Source organism: Octodon degus, unplaced genomic scaffold, assembly GCF_000260255.1.
Source record: "Octodon degus isolate 3935 unplaced genomic scaffold, OctDeg1.0 scaffold00105, whole genome shotgun sequence".
Lineage (NCBI taxonomy): Eukaryota > Metazoa > Chordata > Mammalia > Rodentia > Octodontidae > Octodon > Octodon degus.
Window position 1 is genome coordinate 3,435,946 of NW_004524681.1, and position 18,713 is coordinate 3,454,658.

General features: G+C 44.7%; 1 protein-coding gene across 2 annotated transcripts in view; it reads left to right on the forward strand.

Moving 5' to 3' along the window:
• Nucleotides 1–15,021, forward strand: part of Dmxl2 (Dmx like 2) — a 167,329-nt gene extending 152,308 nt beyond the window's left edge. Inside the window, exons 30-44 of one of the 2 annotated variants that reach the window (XM_004638996.2) lie at nucleotides 114–244; nucleotides 1,201–1,286; nucleotides 1,948–2,149; nucleotides 3,303–3,420; nucleotides 5,787–5,849; nucleotides 6,502–6,588; nucleotides 6,669–6,790; nucleotides 7,956–8,094; nucleotides 8,615–8,675; nucleotides 8,789–8,916; nucleotides 9,352–9,429; nucleotides 10,820–10,911; nucleotides 11,432–11,484; nucleotides 12,868–13,085; nucleotides 13,668–15,021. In XM_004638996.2, the coding sequence (XP_004639053.1) occupies nucleotides 114–244; nucleotides 1,201–1,286; nucleotides 1,948–2,149; nucleotides 3,303–3,420; nucleotides 5,787–5,849; nucleotides 6,502–6,588; nucleotides 6,669–6,790; nucleotides 7,956–8,094; nucleotides 8,615–8,675; nucleotides 8,789–8,916; nucleotides 9,352–9,429; nucleotides 10,820–10,911; nucleotides 11,432–11,484; nucleotides 12,868–13,085; nucleotides 13,668–13,877 (1,788 nt within the window). In that variant the 3' untranslated portion in view covers nucleotides 13,878–15,021. The remainder of the gene's footprint in view (nucleotides 1–113; nucleotides 245–1,200; nucleotides 1,287–1,947; nucleotides 2,150–3,302; nucleotides 3,421–5,786; nucleotides 5,850–6,501; nucleotides 6,589–6,668; nucleotides 6,791–7,955; nucleotides 8,095–8,614; nucleotides 8,676–8,788; nucleotides 8,917–9,351; nucleotides 9,430–10,819; nucleotides 10,912–11,431; nucleotides 11,485–12,867; nucleotides 13,086–13,667) is intronic. The other variant, XM_004638997.2, reaches the window with a different exon arrangement.
• Nucleotides 15,022–18,713: the final 3,692 nt, after the last annotated feature.

Consider the following 18,713-nt stretch of genomic DNA (forward strand, 5'->3'; position numbering starts at 1 on the left):
AAATGAATGTATATAAAGAATATGAAAAAAAATAAAGAATATGGTTATATGTAAAACATTTTATATGTTTATAAAGTTCTCCGTGTTTTTAACCTGCCTTTGCGTTTTTGCAGCCATTCCTCCCTCTGTCCGACAGCGGTGTCGTCTATGACTCAGACGAGAGCGTTCACAGTGAGGATGAGGGCGATGATGCCTTTTTCTCCGATGCGCAGATACAGGAGCACCAAGACCCAAACTCTTACAGGTAGAGGAGACACATACTTACCTTTGTAGTGCACCCTGACCTTAACAAATTTTAGCTACTATTTTCGTCATGGATTTATATAAAAACTGACATTTTCAGGTTAGGAGTTCTACAGTATTAAAGTAAAATTTCTAAAAAGTAGTGTGTTTCCTTCACATCCAGTTTCAAAGAATGCCATACAGATTATCAATTAGTGAGAAAGACTTTGTAGTTTGTCAGTGTTACTTGTTTTGTGTGAGAAGTACTTTTCTACTAGGCTGCACCTTCCATATAGTATTGTAAGTTTGATGTATTGTTGCACAGCTTTTAGTTTTCAAAGACTGTAGAGTTACTGTCTCTTAGATACTTTCTTTTTTTTTTTTTCTTCTGTGGAACCAGGGATTGAACTCAGGCCCTTGCGCTTGCCAGGGAAGCGCTTATTCCACTGAACCATCTCCCCGGCCCCTCTTAGTTACTTTCTCATTATTGGGACAAAATACCTAACATCTGTGAATTAAATGAGAGATTTATCTTGGCTTGAGGTTTGTAGAGGTTTCAGCCCATAATTGGCTGACTCCAAGGCAGAGGAGCCTGGCGGAGGAGAACTGATCGTGCGTGCAGGCAGGACGTGGCAGCAGTCGACGGAGGTGGAGCGCAGACCCTCTAGGCTGGGCCCAGCGACGCGTGTCGTCCAGGGGTTTTATCCCCCTACACCACACCCGGCTGCAGACTCACCAGTGGGCCCGTCTGGTATCACACACGCACGCTCCAGTCACCTCCTCAGCTCCGCCTGCAGACACGTGAGGTTCTCCTACTAGAAGCCTGACAGACACCATCTGGGTACTGGAGGAGTCAGGCAGCCTTTCTTTTGGGTTGGAGATTGACTTAAATAGTTGACAGGGAGCATCACTGTACTGCTTTTGCAACTTCATTTTTTTGATTAATGAGATTTTTTTTGGGGGGGCTCCTATGAACAGCTGGGCTCTGCTGCATCTGACAATGGTGAAGTTGGTACTCCATAATGTCAAGCATTTCTTTCCAATTGCTGGGCTGGAATTTTCTGGTGAGTTAGACTTTGAAAATTAATGTTATTAAATATAATAAGTTCCCACCAAGTTTTGGTTTTTACAGAGTCTATAAAAGGCCACTGGGTATGATGTAATAAAATATCCCCTGTAGTACTTTTAAGTCTTATTTATTTTAATGTCTTTAGTACAGGGTCTACAGGATCTCACTACATAGCTCAGACTTGTAGTGGTCCTCCTGTTTTCAACCTCCCAAGCCCTGGGGTAATAGGCGCACGCCCTCATGCCCAGTCTCAGCTGTCTCAGCGCGCCCCATGGGTGGGGCCAGCACCCCGCACGCCAGGAATCGGACCCCGGCCGCTGTGCTCTGCCAAAGCAGGTGCTTTAGTCTGCTGAGAAGTCTTATTATTGTAGGCTGCGGTCTGTGGTTTTGATGCATAGCAGCACCTCTGTCTGTGGGCAGATTGGAAGAACAGGAACCCAGACTGGGTGCACCTCATGTTTCCCAGCTCATGTCAGAGCTGGCCCCCTGTTTTGTTGAAAGTATTAAGAATCCAAATAGTATTAGGTTACCATTTTCAGATTTGTATTTTCAAAAGTGTTAGCTCCAAAAATTGAAATTTTTATAAATATGTAGATGACCAATTTTTTTTTTTTTTTTTTTGTCAAAATGAAATGATACGTTCTCTTACATTTTAGAGCTGCCTGTAACGTCACCATTAGGTATTGCTGTGATTAAAAACTTGGAGAACTGGGAACAGATTCTGCAAGAGAAAATGGATCAGTTTGAAGGCCCACCCCCTAACTACATCAACACATATCCAACTGATCTTTCAGTAGGAGCTGGACCTGCTATTCTTCGAAATAAAGCAATGCTAGAGCCTGAGAACACGCCGTTCAAGTAAGAAAGCACTCAGAAGGTCAATGTATAGCTTGATTTAATTTTCTGGGAGAAATATGGTGGCAGCTTTCAAAATTTTCCTGACTTTGAAGCTGCAGTCCATTTTTGGCAGTACTCTAAGCAAAACATAGAAATTAGGTAAAATTTATTTCCTAGAATACCTGTAATTCAATAAAAATTCTTCTTTTATAATCAGGAAAAGACCTTTCTTTGTCATCTGTATTTCTGTATTACTTTCAGTGCTCTTAGAGAATTTTTTTTGCTTAATAATCATTCTTAGCATTGCTCTGATCTTCTACCTGCCTTTCTTGGTCCCTTAGGATAAGAAGTGTGCTCTTAAAAAATATATTTTTAACTAATACATGAAAATATAAAAATTGTGCATCTTCATGAGTTGATGTGTTGTTTCAGTACCTGTGTACACTGTGTAATGTTTGAGTCAGGTTAGTGTCTTTGTTACTTTCTTGTTTATGAGACAAAATACCCACAAGTTAAGGGAGGCCAGATTTATTTTGGCCCACAGTTTGTAGAGGTTTTAGTTTGTAGTTGGCTGGCTCCAAGCAGGTTGGTGTATCAGAGGGCCTGGCAAAGAAAAAACAGTTCATGGTGGGCGGAAGGCAGCAAGCTACAAGAGACCAGCTGTGACCACAGCTCTTTCTGTCCCCCACCAGGCTGCATATTGTTAGGGCAGATATCCCTCACGCTTTTAATCCTAGTACCCTCCTGAAAGCCCCCGACCATTGGGGTCTGTCTAGGCACAGCATGAAAAGGAGTGAGAAAGGCATGTGAGTTTGAAGCAGCACCATTGTTACCAAGCTTGAAGGAGGGACGCTGCTGTATCCTCGCTGTGGGAAAGGCATTGTGACTTTTTCCTGATTGCTTTTACCAACAGCCGTCCTAATGAGTCATTTTAAGAAAAAGAAAGAAGAGATTCATCTGATGCTTAGTACAGCCAGGGCATTCAGTGGAGGGAATGAATTACTTGATGAGGGAGTGACTTTAAAGAGAACTAAAAAAAAAAAAATGAAGTCATAAAATTTTGTTGAGCTCACTACTGTCTTCTTTGCAATAGATGGTGCAGGGTTTAAAGTGAGTATCTGTGAGCTTGAAGCATGTTGCCTGTGGACTAAGTGGTGTGTCTTGTTTTGAGTAGGTCTCGGGATTCTTCTGCACTCCCAGTCAAACGGCTGTGGCATTTCCTGGTTAAACAGGAAGTCCTCCAAGAGACGTTCATCAGATACATCTTCACTAAGAAGAGAAAACAGAGTGAGGTACTTTGAGAAAAATACTTTTAACACTTTTAAGTTAACTTCAAAGTTAACTCATTTTGAAATTTTCTTTTTGGTTGTAACTTATTTTAATGATATTTCACACCATGGCTAGTATCTATAGTTTACTAAACTATGGTACATTTCCTTTAAGAGCAAATTGTGTGGTTTTTCATACAATGAAAAAATAAAGGTCCCTGATAAGTCACACATAATTAAGTAAAAATTGAGACAAGGTTTTGAGATAAGGTTTTGTTATGTAGTGCAGAGTGTCCTGGAATTCATGCGGTCGCCCAGCTGGCCTCACGCTCTTGCCTTCTGCCTCAGCCTCCCAAGTGCTGCCCTCGCAGGCATGCACCACCATACCTCGCTTGGTCCTTCAGTTTTAAATTGAAAATGATAGCATGATCCTTTAAAAGCAGCTAATCTTATTTTAGTAGCATTTTAAAATGAACAGACTTTACTTTTGTAAGAGAATATGGTACAGAAATAGCAAGTGTTACTTATTGTCTTTACAAAGCTAGGCAGAAGTTTGGTGTTGTACAGTGATTTTAAAGCTAGCAAACAGCAGTTTAATACACTGATGATTCAAGAAGAGTGAGAACTTCGGCAGCTGGCGCCCCTCTCTCCCTTTGGAGAGGTCTTTGCTGTGAGCACTCAGTCTCCCGGCCATGGGCCAAGGTAAGGGGAACTGTCATAGATGCAGTCTAGGAGAAGACAAAATGAGTTCTGCCCCTGTTAGAAAGAGAGGGGCGGCCAGGGTCCAGTCCCTGTGGCTAGATTTCTGGCACCAGGTGTCTCCATTGTCTACCAGGCACTGCTACCTGGAAGTGTAACTGTGGTCAGCCCCTGGCAGCAGGAATGTGTCTTTCCTGTGGATTTGATAATTAAGCAGGCACTTAAATGCTAATCAACTACAGACTTCTTGATTCCTATAATACAAAGTTTTTGATGGTTTGAAATGTAGGGCTTATTAGGGAAAATCACAGAGCTGAACTGTTTGTCTCTTTCATTTAAGCTACTGAGAAAGCATCTTCTGTGGTGATGCTGAATTTCCGTAATGATATGTAGTAACCTAATAAATAGATTTAAAGTACAAGATATTTGCCCTTCAGCACTGTCATTTACAGAAAGCCAGTTCATTGAAGGATCAGTTTTCTGAGTGTTTAGCTCTTCAGATTATTTACTAATGATTTACCAAGAATACATTATAGCTAGTGATAAGGCCTGGAGCAGCAGGATTTGGCTGGCTTGACGCAGCTTTGGCTGGCTGCTGTGGGAGCCCCCCTGTCCACCTGCCTTGTGTCTCCCGAGTGAAATCTGCCTGTGCGGCACTGAACGGTGTGCATCTGCTAAAAATTGTTAAGGAAAAATGAAAAATTTAAAACTTAAGATCACAAGGCTCAAACTGTGCAAATTTATTAAAGCTATCTATCAAAAAATGTGCCTTATCTTTGTTGTCAGGATTTTGGTAAATTTATATAATTGATTAGCAACATTGGCAGATTAATCTTAAAAACACTGAACTCTTTTGGCTCATTTTTTAAAAAATGACTTATGAAGATTCCTCTGAGAGATACTGAAATTTTAGATATAATCATGTTTTTCCTCACCGAGCATGTTAAAAATATTTCACCAAACAAGGTTTTATGAAATTGATAAGTGCTAACTCTGCCCATCTCTGTGGAGCACTTTGACGTTCACGAGGAGCGGTCCCACCTCTCCTTGCACTCTGCGAGTGTCCTGGTCAGCTGCACCAGCCAGGAGCCCGGGGCATGTTGCGGGCCACGGCCCTTCCCTGGTGGGAAGGACTCAGGCCTCTGTGCCTGCCCTCTGATGCCCCTGTGACAGCAGGGCCTGTTGCATGCCACTGGCCAGGGGCAGATTGGCTGTGAGCGCTTCCCAGGCCTTCTGTAGGCGTTTCCTCATCCAGAGAGTAGGAGAGCCTGTGGTCAGGAGGAAGAGTGAGCATATAGGCAGACTGTAAGAATGGCAGTGTGTGGATTCATGCCTAGAAGTAGTCTCTTTTTGTATTTTAAGTTAACCCCCATAGGATAGGAATCTGTGAAATAGAGGATGCATCTGCTCTTAAAGGTGAGTTTCATTTCTAGAGGTTAGTCTTAAGAGCTATAGTATATAGCTAATTTTTATTTTGAAGTAGCTATTTTTGCATGTATGCAATAGTCATTTATTTGCTCTTTTTGCTTTGTGTTTATCTGATAACATTTTGCTTTAAGTTTTTTCTTGATTTTTCAAGTTCATTTTTGTCATCTTTAAGTGATTAGTGACCGTTTCACCTTGAAATGTTTCATTCTCTATAATTTCATTTCATGCATGTGTTTGTGGTTGTGGCGGTGTGGTGTTGTTAGTCTGTAGAAGAACATGTGGAGCAGGGCAGACCTCACTGCATGGCAGAGGATGGCCACACCAAGGTAGTACCGCCCCCACCTGCCTCAGCCTTGCACTCCTCGCCTGCCCCTCTCCGCACTAACGAGCGTCCTGTGGCGACTAACCCGGAGTCTGGAGTCTGCGAGGGAGAAGCCGTCTCACGAGTCCGTCCAACTGCTCTTTTGCCTTCAGCTGGCTCTTTGCACATTTCTTCTTTTTGGTACCTTCTCTGTCCCAGAGCTCTTCCTTCCTCCTCTCCTGAGCCTCTTCATTCCTTTCTGTCTTCTTTCCAGCTTTTCTTCATTCCGTCCTATCAACCTCTAAGCTGCTCCTTTGTGACTTTTCCTCCCCTCTGCGCCTCCTAACATGTGTGTGTTTATTATAAAACATCTGTGCACTTTTGGGATTGCACAGAGACCTGTCACTGTTACAAATTGCTAATGCAAACGCCTGAGTCATCTTTTGTGACAGTCCATCCCTGTCTCACACCCTCAGTGGAAATCTTTATATCTGAGTTAGTTACAGGGCTTCAAAATAGTCAAGCAGACTTTCCAGAAGTGATTGTCACCACACTAAACTCTTACGTGTTTCCTTTTGCTGCTACATTGTCTTCTCACCCAGCTTCTGAGGTCTGTGGTGTGTGTGTTTCTGCCTGGTTCTGCGCAGCAGCAGCTAAGGCTCACTTGTATTTTGTAGGTCGAAGCTGATCTGGGCTACCCTGGAGGCAAAGCCAAGGTCATTCATAAGGAGTCTGACATGATCATGGCCTTTTCTGTTAACAAGGTAAAGGCAGTAATCACTAGGAAAAATGTACTGTATTTAGTGAAATGGCTTATGTGGCTGACTTTGCATTTGCTTTGCAGGCAAACTGCAATGAAATTGTTCTGGCTTCAACACATGATGTTCAGGAACTTGATGTGACTTCTCTGCTGGCCTGTCAGCCATACATATGGATTGGAGAGGAATATGACAGAGAATCCAAAAGGTGGGTCCTGGAGCCACTGCAGTGGCCTTTAGGTACCCACTAATCACAGACTGGGGTGTAGCTATACATCTCTACTTAGCAGAAGATAGATACAGTTTAGCTACCAGTAAAAGTCTTTGTGTACGTTGACGAATAAATTGCTTATTTATTTATTTATTTATTTATTTATTTATTGGCAGAACCAGGGATTAAACTCAGGCCCTTGCGCTTGCCAGGGAAGTGCTTATTGTACTGAGCCGTCTCCCTGGCCCTAAATTGCTCCTTTAAACTGTTCACAGTTTTAGATGTAGAGTTGGAACCTTGTACTTGCCAGGCAGGCGCTTATGCCACTGATCTGTCTCCCCAGTCCTATACTGTTTGTAGTTTTGAATCAGAATAACCTCATATCAAAATCTATTGCTTACTACTGCTTTAATCCAAAGAAATGCCAGCCTCACACAGTACCCAGTAACGGCAGCTGAGCTGCAGGATAACAGCAAAACATCACACACAGGGTGTATTAATTGGACTGGAGGACAATTTTTGTTCACTAAGTGACTTTGTGGTGTTTTTGTCACCTTATAAGTACATCTTTACAGACCAACATGGAGGAAGCGTTGCTTTTCGTACCAGCTGTGGACACTGCAGCACTGTGCCTGGCCTTTCTCCTCTGCCTCCCCCCTTTGCTTCAGCCTTGGAGTTGCACGCCCCAGGTGCTGCAACACTGTTCTCCTTGTTTTGTTGAATGGTCTCTTTCATGTAATATAGCCAGTCTTCCAAGGGACTTCTGAGTAAATGTCGCCATCAGAGAAACTCCACACTTGAAGATATCCAGAGTGGACGCTGCTGACTTGGGCTGGGGCATGGTGCGGTGGGGAGCACCCGCCCTCCACATGCAGAGGCCTGGGCACAGACCCCACCATCCTAAAGACAGAAGAGGTTAATTTGCCATGTGGGATGTCTGCATTTGAGTATGGTATTTGCTCATGATATGTATGAGGGAAAATCTATTCATACTTTAAAACCAAGATTGTTCCAGTATACATTTAGATTAAATTTACATGTTGCTTGAAGGGAAAAGGTAACCAATGTCCAATGGACTGTGCTTGAGACTGGTTGGTGCCCACATTTTCCCCGTGGGTATGGGCTCTGATGGTAACCAGATTGTCTCTGGGACTCCCCACAGTTCAGACGATGTTGACTACCGAGGCTCCACCACCACCCTGTACCAGCCCAGTGCGGCGGCCCACGCAGCAAGCCAGGCACACCCGCCTTCGTCCATGCCATGGCTGGGCAGCGGGCAGACCAGCACAGGCGCCAGTGTGGTGCGTTCTTTACTCCTGGGTATGGGCCCTGCATGCAGGTGCTCCAAAACCACAGTGCCACAGGAGGGAGCAGTGTTAGAGCGGGCTCTTGGTTCCCTGGGCCAACAGCAAAGCCACCCACATGGTGGGGTGTGGTGTCAGAGTTGGGACTGTCACCGCACTGTGGTGATGGAAAGGTGGCTGCATATTGTGGGCTGCAGGGTTCACTGCAAGCTTTTCTTACCACTGTCCCAAGCAGTAATACAGGTCACCAAGTGTGTTTGCGAGTTCTTGTGGCCACTGGAGTTGAAGGGCTCCCCTCTGGGTGGCTTCAGGGAAGGCCCCTGAGATCCCTCCATCACTATGCAAAATTGCCTTTAAGCTCTGTCCACACACTTTGTACTGGTGCTGTGTTGTGGAGATCAGAAAGTCTGTCCCAGAGTTCATCTCAGCAGTAGGCTGCCAAAGAATGTTATCAGGGACAACTCCTTCCTCATCTCTTCTGAGTACATGGGATAATTTGGGTTGCCTTCTTTTAAAGCTTATGAAGCGGAATCTGCACAATGTGAAGAGAATGACCTCACACCCTGTCCATCAGTACTGTGAGTACCTTGTTGGTGATCTGACCTTACAGGATCCTCTGTCCTCTTTAGGCTGTTTTAGGAACTGCTGAAACCCTGGTCCTTGGGTTCCACATTGCCCGTCTCCCTTTCAGACTTGACAGGTGCCCAGGATGGCAGTGTCCGCATGTTTGAGTGGACACGCCCACAGCAACTTATCTGCTTCCGTCAAGCTGGCAACGCAAGAGTCACTAGGCTGTATTTCAACTCACAAGGCAACAAGGTTCGCATTTAGTCCTAAGTAATTGCGGACAGTAAGGCGTGGGTGATGGGTGCAACCACCTATAGAGGCTCGGGGAGCTGGGCTTTAGGCAGAGCGGGCAGTGCGTTGGGTTCCACGTCCGTGTTCTTGCTCCCTCCAGGAGAAGCAGAGATCACACTGCTTCGTGTGATGATCAGGGTCCTGGTGGGGACACCTGCTGAGTGGAGAGGTTGCTCTGCAGGGTGTGTGGGGCTGGAGCCCCCGAATGTGCACAGCGTTTCAGGAGGTCTCGGGGACCCAGGAGCAGCTAGAACATCCAGAGCGTGGGGACTGCAGTGGAGGCGGCTGTAGGTGGGAGGTTCTAGTGAGGGCTGGGTGAAGTCTCCTTTCCATAGTGCTTTCGTCTTGGGCAGGCATTCTGGGAGGCTGGGCTCACTGTCTCCCATGTTCTTACAGTGTGGTGTGGCCGACGGAGAGGGCTTCCTGAGTATCTGGCAAGTGAGCCAAACAGCGTCCAGCCCCAAGCCCTACGTGGTACGTCACTCCTACCCTCTGAGTGCCACCAAGGGCTGCAACACCAGCACTTCTGCCCAGCATTGTAGGGAACGCCAGCCACCCAGCTGAAATGCCCTAAACGCAAAAACCTGGCTTTTTATCTGATGGCAGCCCTCTTGAAGAAATGCTTGGAGATTTTACTGTCATCAGTTTAGGATATATTTTTATAATATGTTTATCCATTTTGAAAACAACTTTTCAGTGATAGAATCTTATAATGTGTCTCTTAAGATTCCTACACATGCTGAACGTCTAATTTCCTCCATAACTTTGCTCACCCGCTTACAAGGTAGTCCTGGCAGACTCCACAGTCTTCTGCACTGTGGCCAGTGCTTGGTGAGGACTGGCGTCCTTTGTGGTGGTGCAGCTCTGCTCCTGTGGGGCCCCCGGCACAGATTGGTGTGTCTTTGGACAGCCTCTGGCTGCCTGGCTCCAGAGTGACGACCAGACTCTTTTAAATTTTCTAGAGTAGCCCCATGTTCTTAAGTACATGTAGAGCAAGAGGTTTCTCTTAAATTAGTATACTGTGTAGACTATACCATAATAGCCTCACAGAGGTGGAGATAATCTTAAATTTATACTTTTACCTTTAGCCAGATCTGATCATTCCACCTGGAGAAAAATATCCACTTTATTTTGCAATATCCTGACATGCTGCTTTTGAACTTGCACCTCAGACTTCCCATTGATCATCTGCTGCAGTGAGAAAGCCCTGTCTGGGTTAGTAGGCAGCTTCCTGCAGTATTAGAACCTCCTTAGGAGTCCTTTGGGGTGACCTTAAACTCATGGGCTGTCTGCAGGATCCCTCTTGGTAGCATCTGCATGATTAAGTTCCTCACCTGCGGAGCACAGCAGAGCTTGAACAGTATTTTGTTTGAAGAGCTAACCTGACCGAGGCCTCATGCTATGGTCTAATTGCATGAGTGTGGGAGAACTCTCCCCTTTAGTTTGAGGTCATTTACACTAAAATTTGTTTGGGGTTTTACTGTAATCAAATGCCTGAGTAAGTTCAGGGAATTGTGCTTTGTGTCAGCTGAAATTGGGCTCAGGCGCAGTTCCCACCATAACCTCCGAGGAAGCTGAACTGCAGGGGCATGCCACTGTGTCCAGCTCACTCCTGTCCTTTAATGTCATCTTCTCCACATACATAATCTAAAATATAGAGCCTTCAATTCAATATGTGGTTGTTATTATTATTATTTTTTACCAGTTTTTTCCAGTTTCTAAGGATTGGTTGCTATCACTTGCTCTGCATTCTAGGCTCATTGTTTAAAAACTGTTCTTCTTCATGCAGGTAGTATGTTATATGACTGTCCACACCGATGTCCGTGGGCTTTTGGGTGACACTGTTGTACTTTGCTTTTCATAGAGCTGGCAGTGCCACAGTAAAGCCACAAGTGACTTCGCATTTATTACTTCTTCCAGTCTGGTTGCCACGTCTGGACAGTCCAACGACAACAGGTAGGCTGGCAGAAGCCAAGCAAGAAACAAGTAAATTTTAGGCAGCAGACTATTTTTGCTAGGAAATTCAGTATGTAGTAGTTTTTCCACCCTAGGAATAAAAATGTCATGTAATTCTTAGTTCAGGGTGGTTTCTCTTGCTAAAAAGTGGAACAAACTCTGGTGTGTCTTGACTGCTGTCAGTGCTGGTGGGTCTTTGAGACTCAGCCAGTGTGGGATGCTGTGGCCGTTCCCACTGCCTGGCCCCGCTGTGTGCATGGCACCTCATGGAGAAGGCCTTGTGCTGGGGCGAGGTGTGTGGTGGGCTCCGTGGGGGTGGCTGCAGCAGGCCACATCCAGCCTTGGGGACAGGGGGGGCTGAAGAAGAGAAAGCCGGGCACTGCTCTGGTGGAGAATTTCTGTTCTGTATATGCGATGAAAACAAGAGGAATCAAAAAATAAAAGCATTTGACTGGAAGACAAGGTTAGCCCATACTGGTGAACAAGACTTTGATGTGTGTTTTTCTTATTTCTTTAAAAGAAATGTCTGCCTGTGGGACACGTTAATATCGCCCGGGAACAGCCTCATTCACGGTGAGTTATGGTCAGACTTATCACTGCCTTGTGCAGGACTGCGCCTTTAGTTTCAGTGAGCAGGTCCAGTATTTATCCCCAGGATAAAAGTGGAGACACGTCTGAAACAGATGCTTGTAGCCAGTGGGAGCGAGCAGAAGGGTCTGGCTATGTCATGGGCCTGGACAGCCAGGGCCGAGGTGCTCCGCAGCTTAGCAGGGGCTGTGGGATCGGCCCTGCAAGCAAGGTGTATGAGAAATTATTTGAAATTATTGATTGAGCTCAGTAAAAATGAAATACTATTTCAGAGAATTAAAGCTAATAGAAAACAAAGGTTAGCCTTATAATAGCAATGGTTATAACCTTTATTTTATTTTTACGGTACCAGGGATTGAACTCGGGACCTTGCACTTGCCAGGCAGGTGCTTATTTTACTGACATATCTCCCCGGCCCCTATAACCTTTACATATATTCCTTTTGTTTAAAACAGCATTTGCCTAATCAGTGACTTCACAATCTCTCTTCCACATAATGTTGCCCAAAAAGGATTGCATGCTCATACAGATTTGGGTTACAGTGAAGTAGATTTTTTTTTTTTTTAACAGAATGAGTCTAATATGTTGAGATATATTTTGAAAGTTGTAGTTATTTCTGAGTTTATTTGGATTTTGTTGTTGTTGTTGTTTTTTCTCTATAAGCAGTTGACACTGCAGACTCACCACATATCCTAAAATTCCAAGGGCTGGGAGGTTGAGCATGTGCAAAACTGTGGTTTGAGTGCTAGTGCTGCACAAGAGAAGAGGACGCGAGTCCTGGGAAGGTGTTAGCTCTGCCGATGCACGCGCCAGATACTGAGGCGGGCACCTTGCCTCTGGTCTCAGATCTAGTCCCGGTGGCAGTGCCTATGGTGGGGTAGTGGGAGCCAAGAGCAGGGCCAGCAGGGCCACAGACACGCCACTGAGCCTGTGTACACTGATCCAGACGTAGCAGTGGGTGATGGTGCTGTCACCGGACACGTCCACATGTGTGCCACCGAGCCAGTTACTGAGGACCGTGCCAGCCAGGTGTGTGCAGGGTGGGCGGAGGAGCTGAGCATCCCTGAGGAGTGCAGACTCCGTTGTACCCCAGGGTCTCCAGGCTGTCCTAGATGAAGCTTCTAAGGCAGTGTCTCACGCAGGAATGGTGCCTTCTACCACTCCAAGCCAGCCTCCTCTGGGCTGAGGCAGGACTTCCCATGCAGAGATTGTGGTAAACAGGTGTTTTCCTAGCCTTGCTTAGCATTCTTCTTTATAGTCATAGAATTTCAGAAATTCAGTGACTGAAAGCCCGAGTAACTTTTGGCTTAATCATTAATGGCACTGCTGAGACAGGGCCCCCGCTCCAATGCCACACCTTCTCCCCAGGTTTCACGTGCCACGACCATGGGGCCACTGTGCTGCAGTACGCACCCCGCCAGCAGCTCCTCATCTCGGGAGGCAGGAAGGGCTGTGTCTGCATCTTTGACATAAGGCAGCGGCAGCTGCTGCACACATTCCAGGCCCACGACTCAGCCATCAAGGCGCTGGCTCTGGACCCCTGCGAGGAGTTCTTCACCACAGGCTCCGCAGAGGGGAACATCAAGGTGCGTCCATGCAGACAGAGTGCTGCTAAGTCTGTCCGTGTCTCTGTCAGAACAAATGGCCAGGGACAGAGCTCAGTGGTAGAGTCCTTGTTATAGGCACAACATAACAAGGGCCTCGGTTTGATCCACATAGCGCAACAAGAACCAACTATTTTTTGTGCTACTGGTGTTGGAACTACTCCCCAGGCTGAAGAGCAAGTTTAATTAATGATGGACTTAGGGGGTGGCTTATTCAGCTGCTGAGCCCCTTCCACCACTTCCACCCTGCCCGCAGCACTTGCCTCTAGGGTGGTGAGACCAGGTTTGCATTGAGAGGCAGCACCTCCGTGCCTTCACATTGCACCAGGGCCTGTTTTTCAGGAGAGGTACTACATAGTACCCTAAATCAGTGCCTGAGTCAGCTGCAGACAGGAAAGGGAGCCTGATGCAGTGTCATCCTTTCTTCTTGGGTCATCGTTCTGGGAAGCAGTGGTGGGAGTGGGACTCTGGTGACTTCAGCTGGCCCAGGACATCAGGGAGGGTGATGGTGTTGCTTTTGCTCTCTAGTGATTCAGAAGTGTTCCTGTTTCTGTCTCATACCAGGTCTGGAGGTTGAGTGGCCATGGCCTCATCCACTCCTTTAAGCACGAGCATGCGAAGCAGTCCATATTTCGGAACCTCGGGGCTGGCGTCATGCAGATCGAGCTGGTCCCAGGCAACCGGCTCTTCTCGTGTGGCGCTGACGGCACCCTGAAGACCAGGGTCTTGCCCAGTGCTTTTAACATCCCCAGTCAGATTCTTGGCGTTCTGTAGACTCAGGAGTGGGGCTTTAGTTTTACATTTCAATTAAAGTGTAGTCCTGTAATTGTCAGGCAGTTAGCACCCTGAGAAGTGCACCGAGAACCTCTGCAGCCCTCAGGCGACCCGGGCATGCTCTGCCGAGCGCTGCCTGCCCACGCCGGCAGGGTGAATGTGCATGTCCTGTGCTGCTCACACCCTTAAGAACCCGCCTCGCATTGTGTGAAGGGTAGCTGTTCTTTCTGCAGACCTGACTCAGAAAACACCGGAGGCTCGCCAGGGAGTAGGGAACATGCCCGGGAGGATGTGTGGACCACGCCGGGAAGCTCTGGTGCTGACTCAGGTTTTCTTCCTGTCTTACTCCGGTTGACGCATGCCTGCAGTGTCCTCCTCGGAACGAGGGCACTGCAGCGCTGGATGTGCGACACCAGCCTCGGGCCCGTGTGCAGGGACCAGGTCTGTGCCGGAGAGGTCACTTCATTCTTCCCTGCTGAGTATCTTTCCTGTTAGTGTTTATACCGAGCTAGTACTGTAACTTGCAAAGGAGTGCAAATTTAAATGCGATGTTTCCCTCATGATTTGCACATTCACATGTTTTGGACTGCTAGTTTTTCTATTTAAATATTTGCCTTCATGTTAGGAATGTAATGTGAACAGGACATATTTGTAGTTAACCAAAACACACCTTCTTAGTCCAGTTTATTAACTTTTTCTTTTATTGTGTTCAAGATTAAAATATTTACAGCCATGTTCAAACTACACCAGTAGAGCATTTGATGTCAACTCAAATGAACGTTAAGCTTTTTGTGGCCAGTTAAGTCGATGAGATTGGTGGTGTATTTATTGCCACAGCCTATTGTATAAACTATGCAGAGTTAAATATCATTTGCTTCTAAACTATTAGCCAGTGTTGTCATCTTTTTGATGTATTTCCTAGGTTATGACCAAAAATATGTTCTTGAGATATTGAACCCAACGTGTGTGTCTACATGTTTACCAGCAAATTGTCTCATCATGTTCATGAGAATGTATAATGCCTGTGTGGTAAATAGTAAACATAATGGTATAAAGCACCTTTTGCTGAAGGCAATGTGATGTTCATGCTGTGAAATACATATGTAAAAGAAGAATAAATGTTATTTGTTAGAGTTTTATCTCAGTTTGGCCTATTTGGCCTATTTAAATAGTCTGGTCTGGCATTCTTTGATAATATTTTTAATAGTTGAGATAATTCTTAATTTACTGAAGTGTTTAGCTGTTAGAGAACTTTCAGGCTCTCAGGCAACACTATTTCCTGAGCCCTTGATATCCAGGGGCCATGCTGGCAAAGCAGGATCCATGTGGGCCACGTGAGGGCTGCAGCGGGGCATGCGCAGTTGAGCTGCCTTTTGGGCGGACTGCATTGGCAAAGGGCGCAAGGGGGGCTGGCTTGGTGCTGGAGCTGTCCAGGAGCTGGGCGCAAAGGAGATGGGGTATGTGAATGCAGGCTTATAAATCTGACCAAACTGGGGGCACCCAGGTGCTCCACAGTCAGGGCCCAGTGACTGTGTGTTGCATTCTCTGTGTCACTTGTATACTACTCTAACCGTGGTGATTCAGTGAGAACTGGAAAGATCATCCAGTTTGCAACTGAGATTCAGAGGTGGTGGGAATTCAGTTCATGAACTTAATTCTTTCCATGATTCTGGTCACCATCAATTTGGACAGTGCTCTGGGAGAGAAGAGAGCACATAGACTGTGACTGCTGGCATGAAGTGCAGTGGTCCACTTGTGTCCCTGCCCCGAAGCCTACGTCCGCAGAGAGAGGGCTGTTTGCCTTTTCCCATCTCCCAGTGGGAACAAAGACACTATGACCTGGAACCATGGTCTGGGTAGGTGGACAAAGGGGCCTCCATTGCAGGGGCGGGGGAGCACCTCGAAAACCACAGGCCTACAGCTAGGCGGCCAGAGTCATGACTGGCTGGGTCCCGAAACCGCAGAGCATGGGGGAAAGCACTCATTCAGAAGCAGGAATTCACTCTTTGACACAATCTTTGATGTTTGTTTTTTCAAATATTTTCTTCATTGGCTTTTTTGGGGTTGGGTTTCTTCCTCTTTCCAATGTTTCTCTCCTTTCCCCCCTTTCGACATTTTCCTCTTTTACTTCCTGTGTTTTGCTGTTTCTCTCTATCTTGCTCACTTTTTCCTGTGACCATTCTCTAACACTGCTAATTTCCCCCATCTTTTCTCTCCTCCTCTATCCCATTGATATCTCCAATTTTGCTTTTTTAATTCTCATTTCTGCCTTTACTAGTATCAGTACCAAACTTTTATGAATCTCTAGATAGGTAATTTTAACTTTAAACTGTTGTTGAATATTGTTCTATTAGAGGTAAAGATGTTCCATTTAGTAGTCACATACTTCGGGCCAGTAGCCAATATTTGGTTTGTCTTGGTGTTCAGACTGTGATTATAGATCTCTTTTCTTTGGTTTAGAGTGATATTTTATCGTTTTTTCAGAATTTGGCAATGCTCACATATTTTGTGCTAAATTGATGATGATTTTATTGCTGTAGCAAACACGACATAGTTGTTGCTGTTTGTTGGCTTTCTTGGGATGCAGGTACCTAGACTGCCTTGGGGTCATCAGTAATACTGTGGCCCATTCCTGCATAACTGGATGCTAGGGAAAACATTGCAAATGCCACCTCAAGTAAATGTTGGATCCTAAAGCCAGAAGCCGATAGTTCCCACACCCAGAGGACACCACTAAAATGTTCACATTAACTAAAGAGATCTCCATACAAGTCACAAAATTTTCCACCAAAACAACCCACAATCCTCAATGCAAAACCAAATAAAAGCACAAGAAGACAGACCAACAGAATGGCCCCAGAAACTCAACTCCTGCAAAGCAGGTCCGTGAAGCGTCAAAGGTGAAGAAACCCAAAGCTACACGCCAAAATTATTTGGAATTGTATTGGGAAGCAGGTATGATAGTGCACGCCTGGCATCCCAGAACTCAGTCCTAGCACTTCAAAAGAAACCACAAACACTGGTTCAGGGAACATCTAACTGGAAGATTAAAAAATGATTAATGTATTTGCAGCAAACAGTACACTCAACTTCCTTAAAAAAGTACTTCTGGAAATAAAAGGCTAGATAAACAATTATAGAAAGGGACTTCAATACCCCACTCTCACAAATAGATCAACTAGACAAAAAAAAAGTAAATAAAAAATAAAGTATCTGAGTTGAATAAAACTTTCTGACAAATGGACTTTATAGATATCTAGAGAATGTTCTCAGCAACAAAATGTACATTCTTGGTAGCACCCAAGTCTTCTCCATACTAGCAAATGTAGCAAGCTTAAGTAAATATAAAACAATAGAAAGTATACTGTGCATACTTCCAGATCAAAGTGCAATGAAGCTAAGTTGTTGACAAAAGAATGCAGAAGTTATCAAATACGTGAAAGCTAAATATCTTCTTACTATGTTACAGAGAAATAAAAAAAAATAAGATAGTTTGTAGAACTAAACGTTGATGCCAGTATGACATGTCACAGTTATGCAGCATGATGAAGGTGTCCAAAGAGGAGCTTTATAGGCGCAAATGTCCACATCGTACAAAAAGTGAGCCCTAGTAACTAATGATTCCCTGGAAGATCCGAGAAAAACAAGAGCAATCGAAACCCAAAGCTAGTGTAGGAAAAACATTATAAAAATGAGAGCAGAAATTAATGAAATTGAGACTTTAAGGAGGGATCAGATAAAGAATAGAAATAGACAAACTCTTAACCAATTTGACAAGAAAAAGTTCCAAATTGGTGCAATTAGAAATTTGAAAAGTGAAATTACAAGAGACACTACCAAAATAAAAAAGACAATTACACACTTCTCCATCCTTTATGCCAATAAATTGGAGACTTTAGAAGGAATGGTTAGATTTATAGGTACATATGAATTACCAAGATGAGCCAAGATTTAGAAATCCTAAATATCCCAACAGCAGACAATAAAACTGAAGTAGTAATAAAGCACCTGCTAACTAAGAAAAGCCCAGCTCCAGATGGATTCATTGTTCAATTCTTCCAAAACTTCAGGTCTAGAATCAATACTCCTCAGGCTCATTAATGAAATTGGAAGGGTAGGAATACATCCAAAGTCATTCCTGGAAGCTGCTATTACCCTGAGTCCCAAAACAGACAAAAATCCAACCAAAAAACTATAAACCAATCTTGTTAATGAATGTAAACATAATTACATTCTGGCAAACTGAATGCAATGAATTATCTAAAAAAATCATTACCAAGTAGGTTTTGTCCAGGGATGCAAGGATGATTTGAAAAATGCAAAACATTTCTTAAACAGAATGAGAGACAAAAAAAAAAAAAAAATCACAGATTCAACTCAGTAGGTATAGAAAATGCCTTTGACAAAATCAAATGACCTTTCATATTATCCCTGAACAAAGTAGGTGGACAAGGACTGTGTCTCAGTCTGAGAAAGGCCATTTATGGCAAACACATTGCCAGCATATTAAGTGGAGAAAAACAAAGCTTGCTCTCTGAAATCAGGAGGAAGACAAGGATCTCCACTAGCACCACTCTGGTTTATCATAGTCCTTGAAACATTAGCAAGAGCAGTCAGGCAAGGAAAAAGGGGGTATGTACAGGGAAGGAAGATGTGAAATGGTTATTACCCATGGGAGGAAAAACAGTGTCTTTAATAGGTGATGTTAGGAAAGCTAGCTATCCAAATGTGTGGGATTTGATCTAGACCAGTATGTTTCACCTTGTATTAAACAAATCAAAATGGATCAAACAATTAAATGTTATATAAGAAATACTTAACCTGAAAGTATTTCTT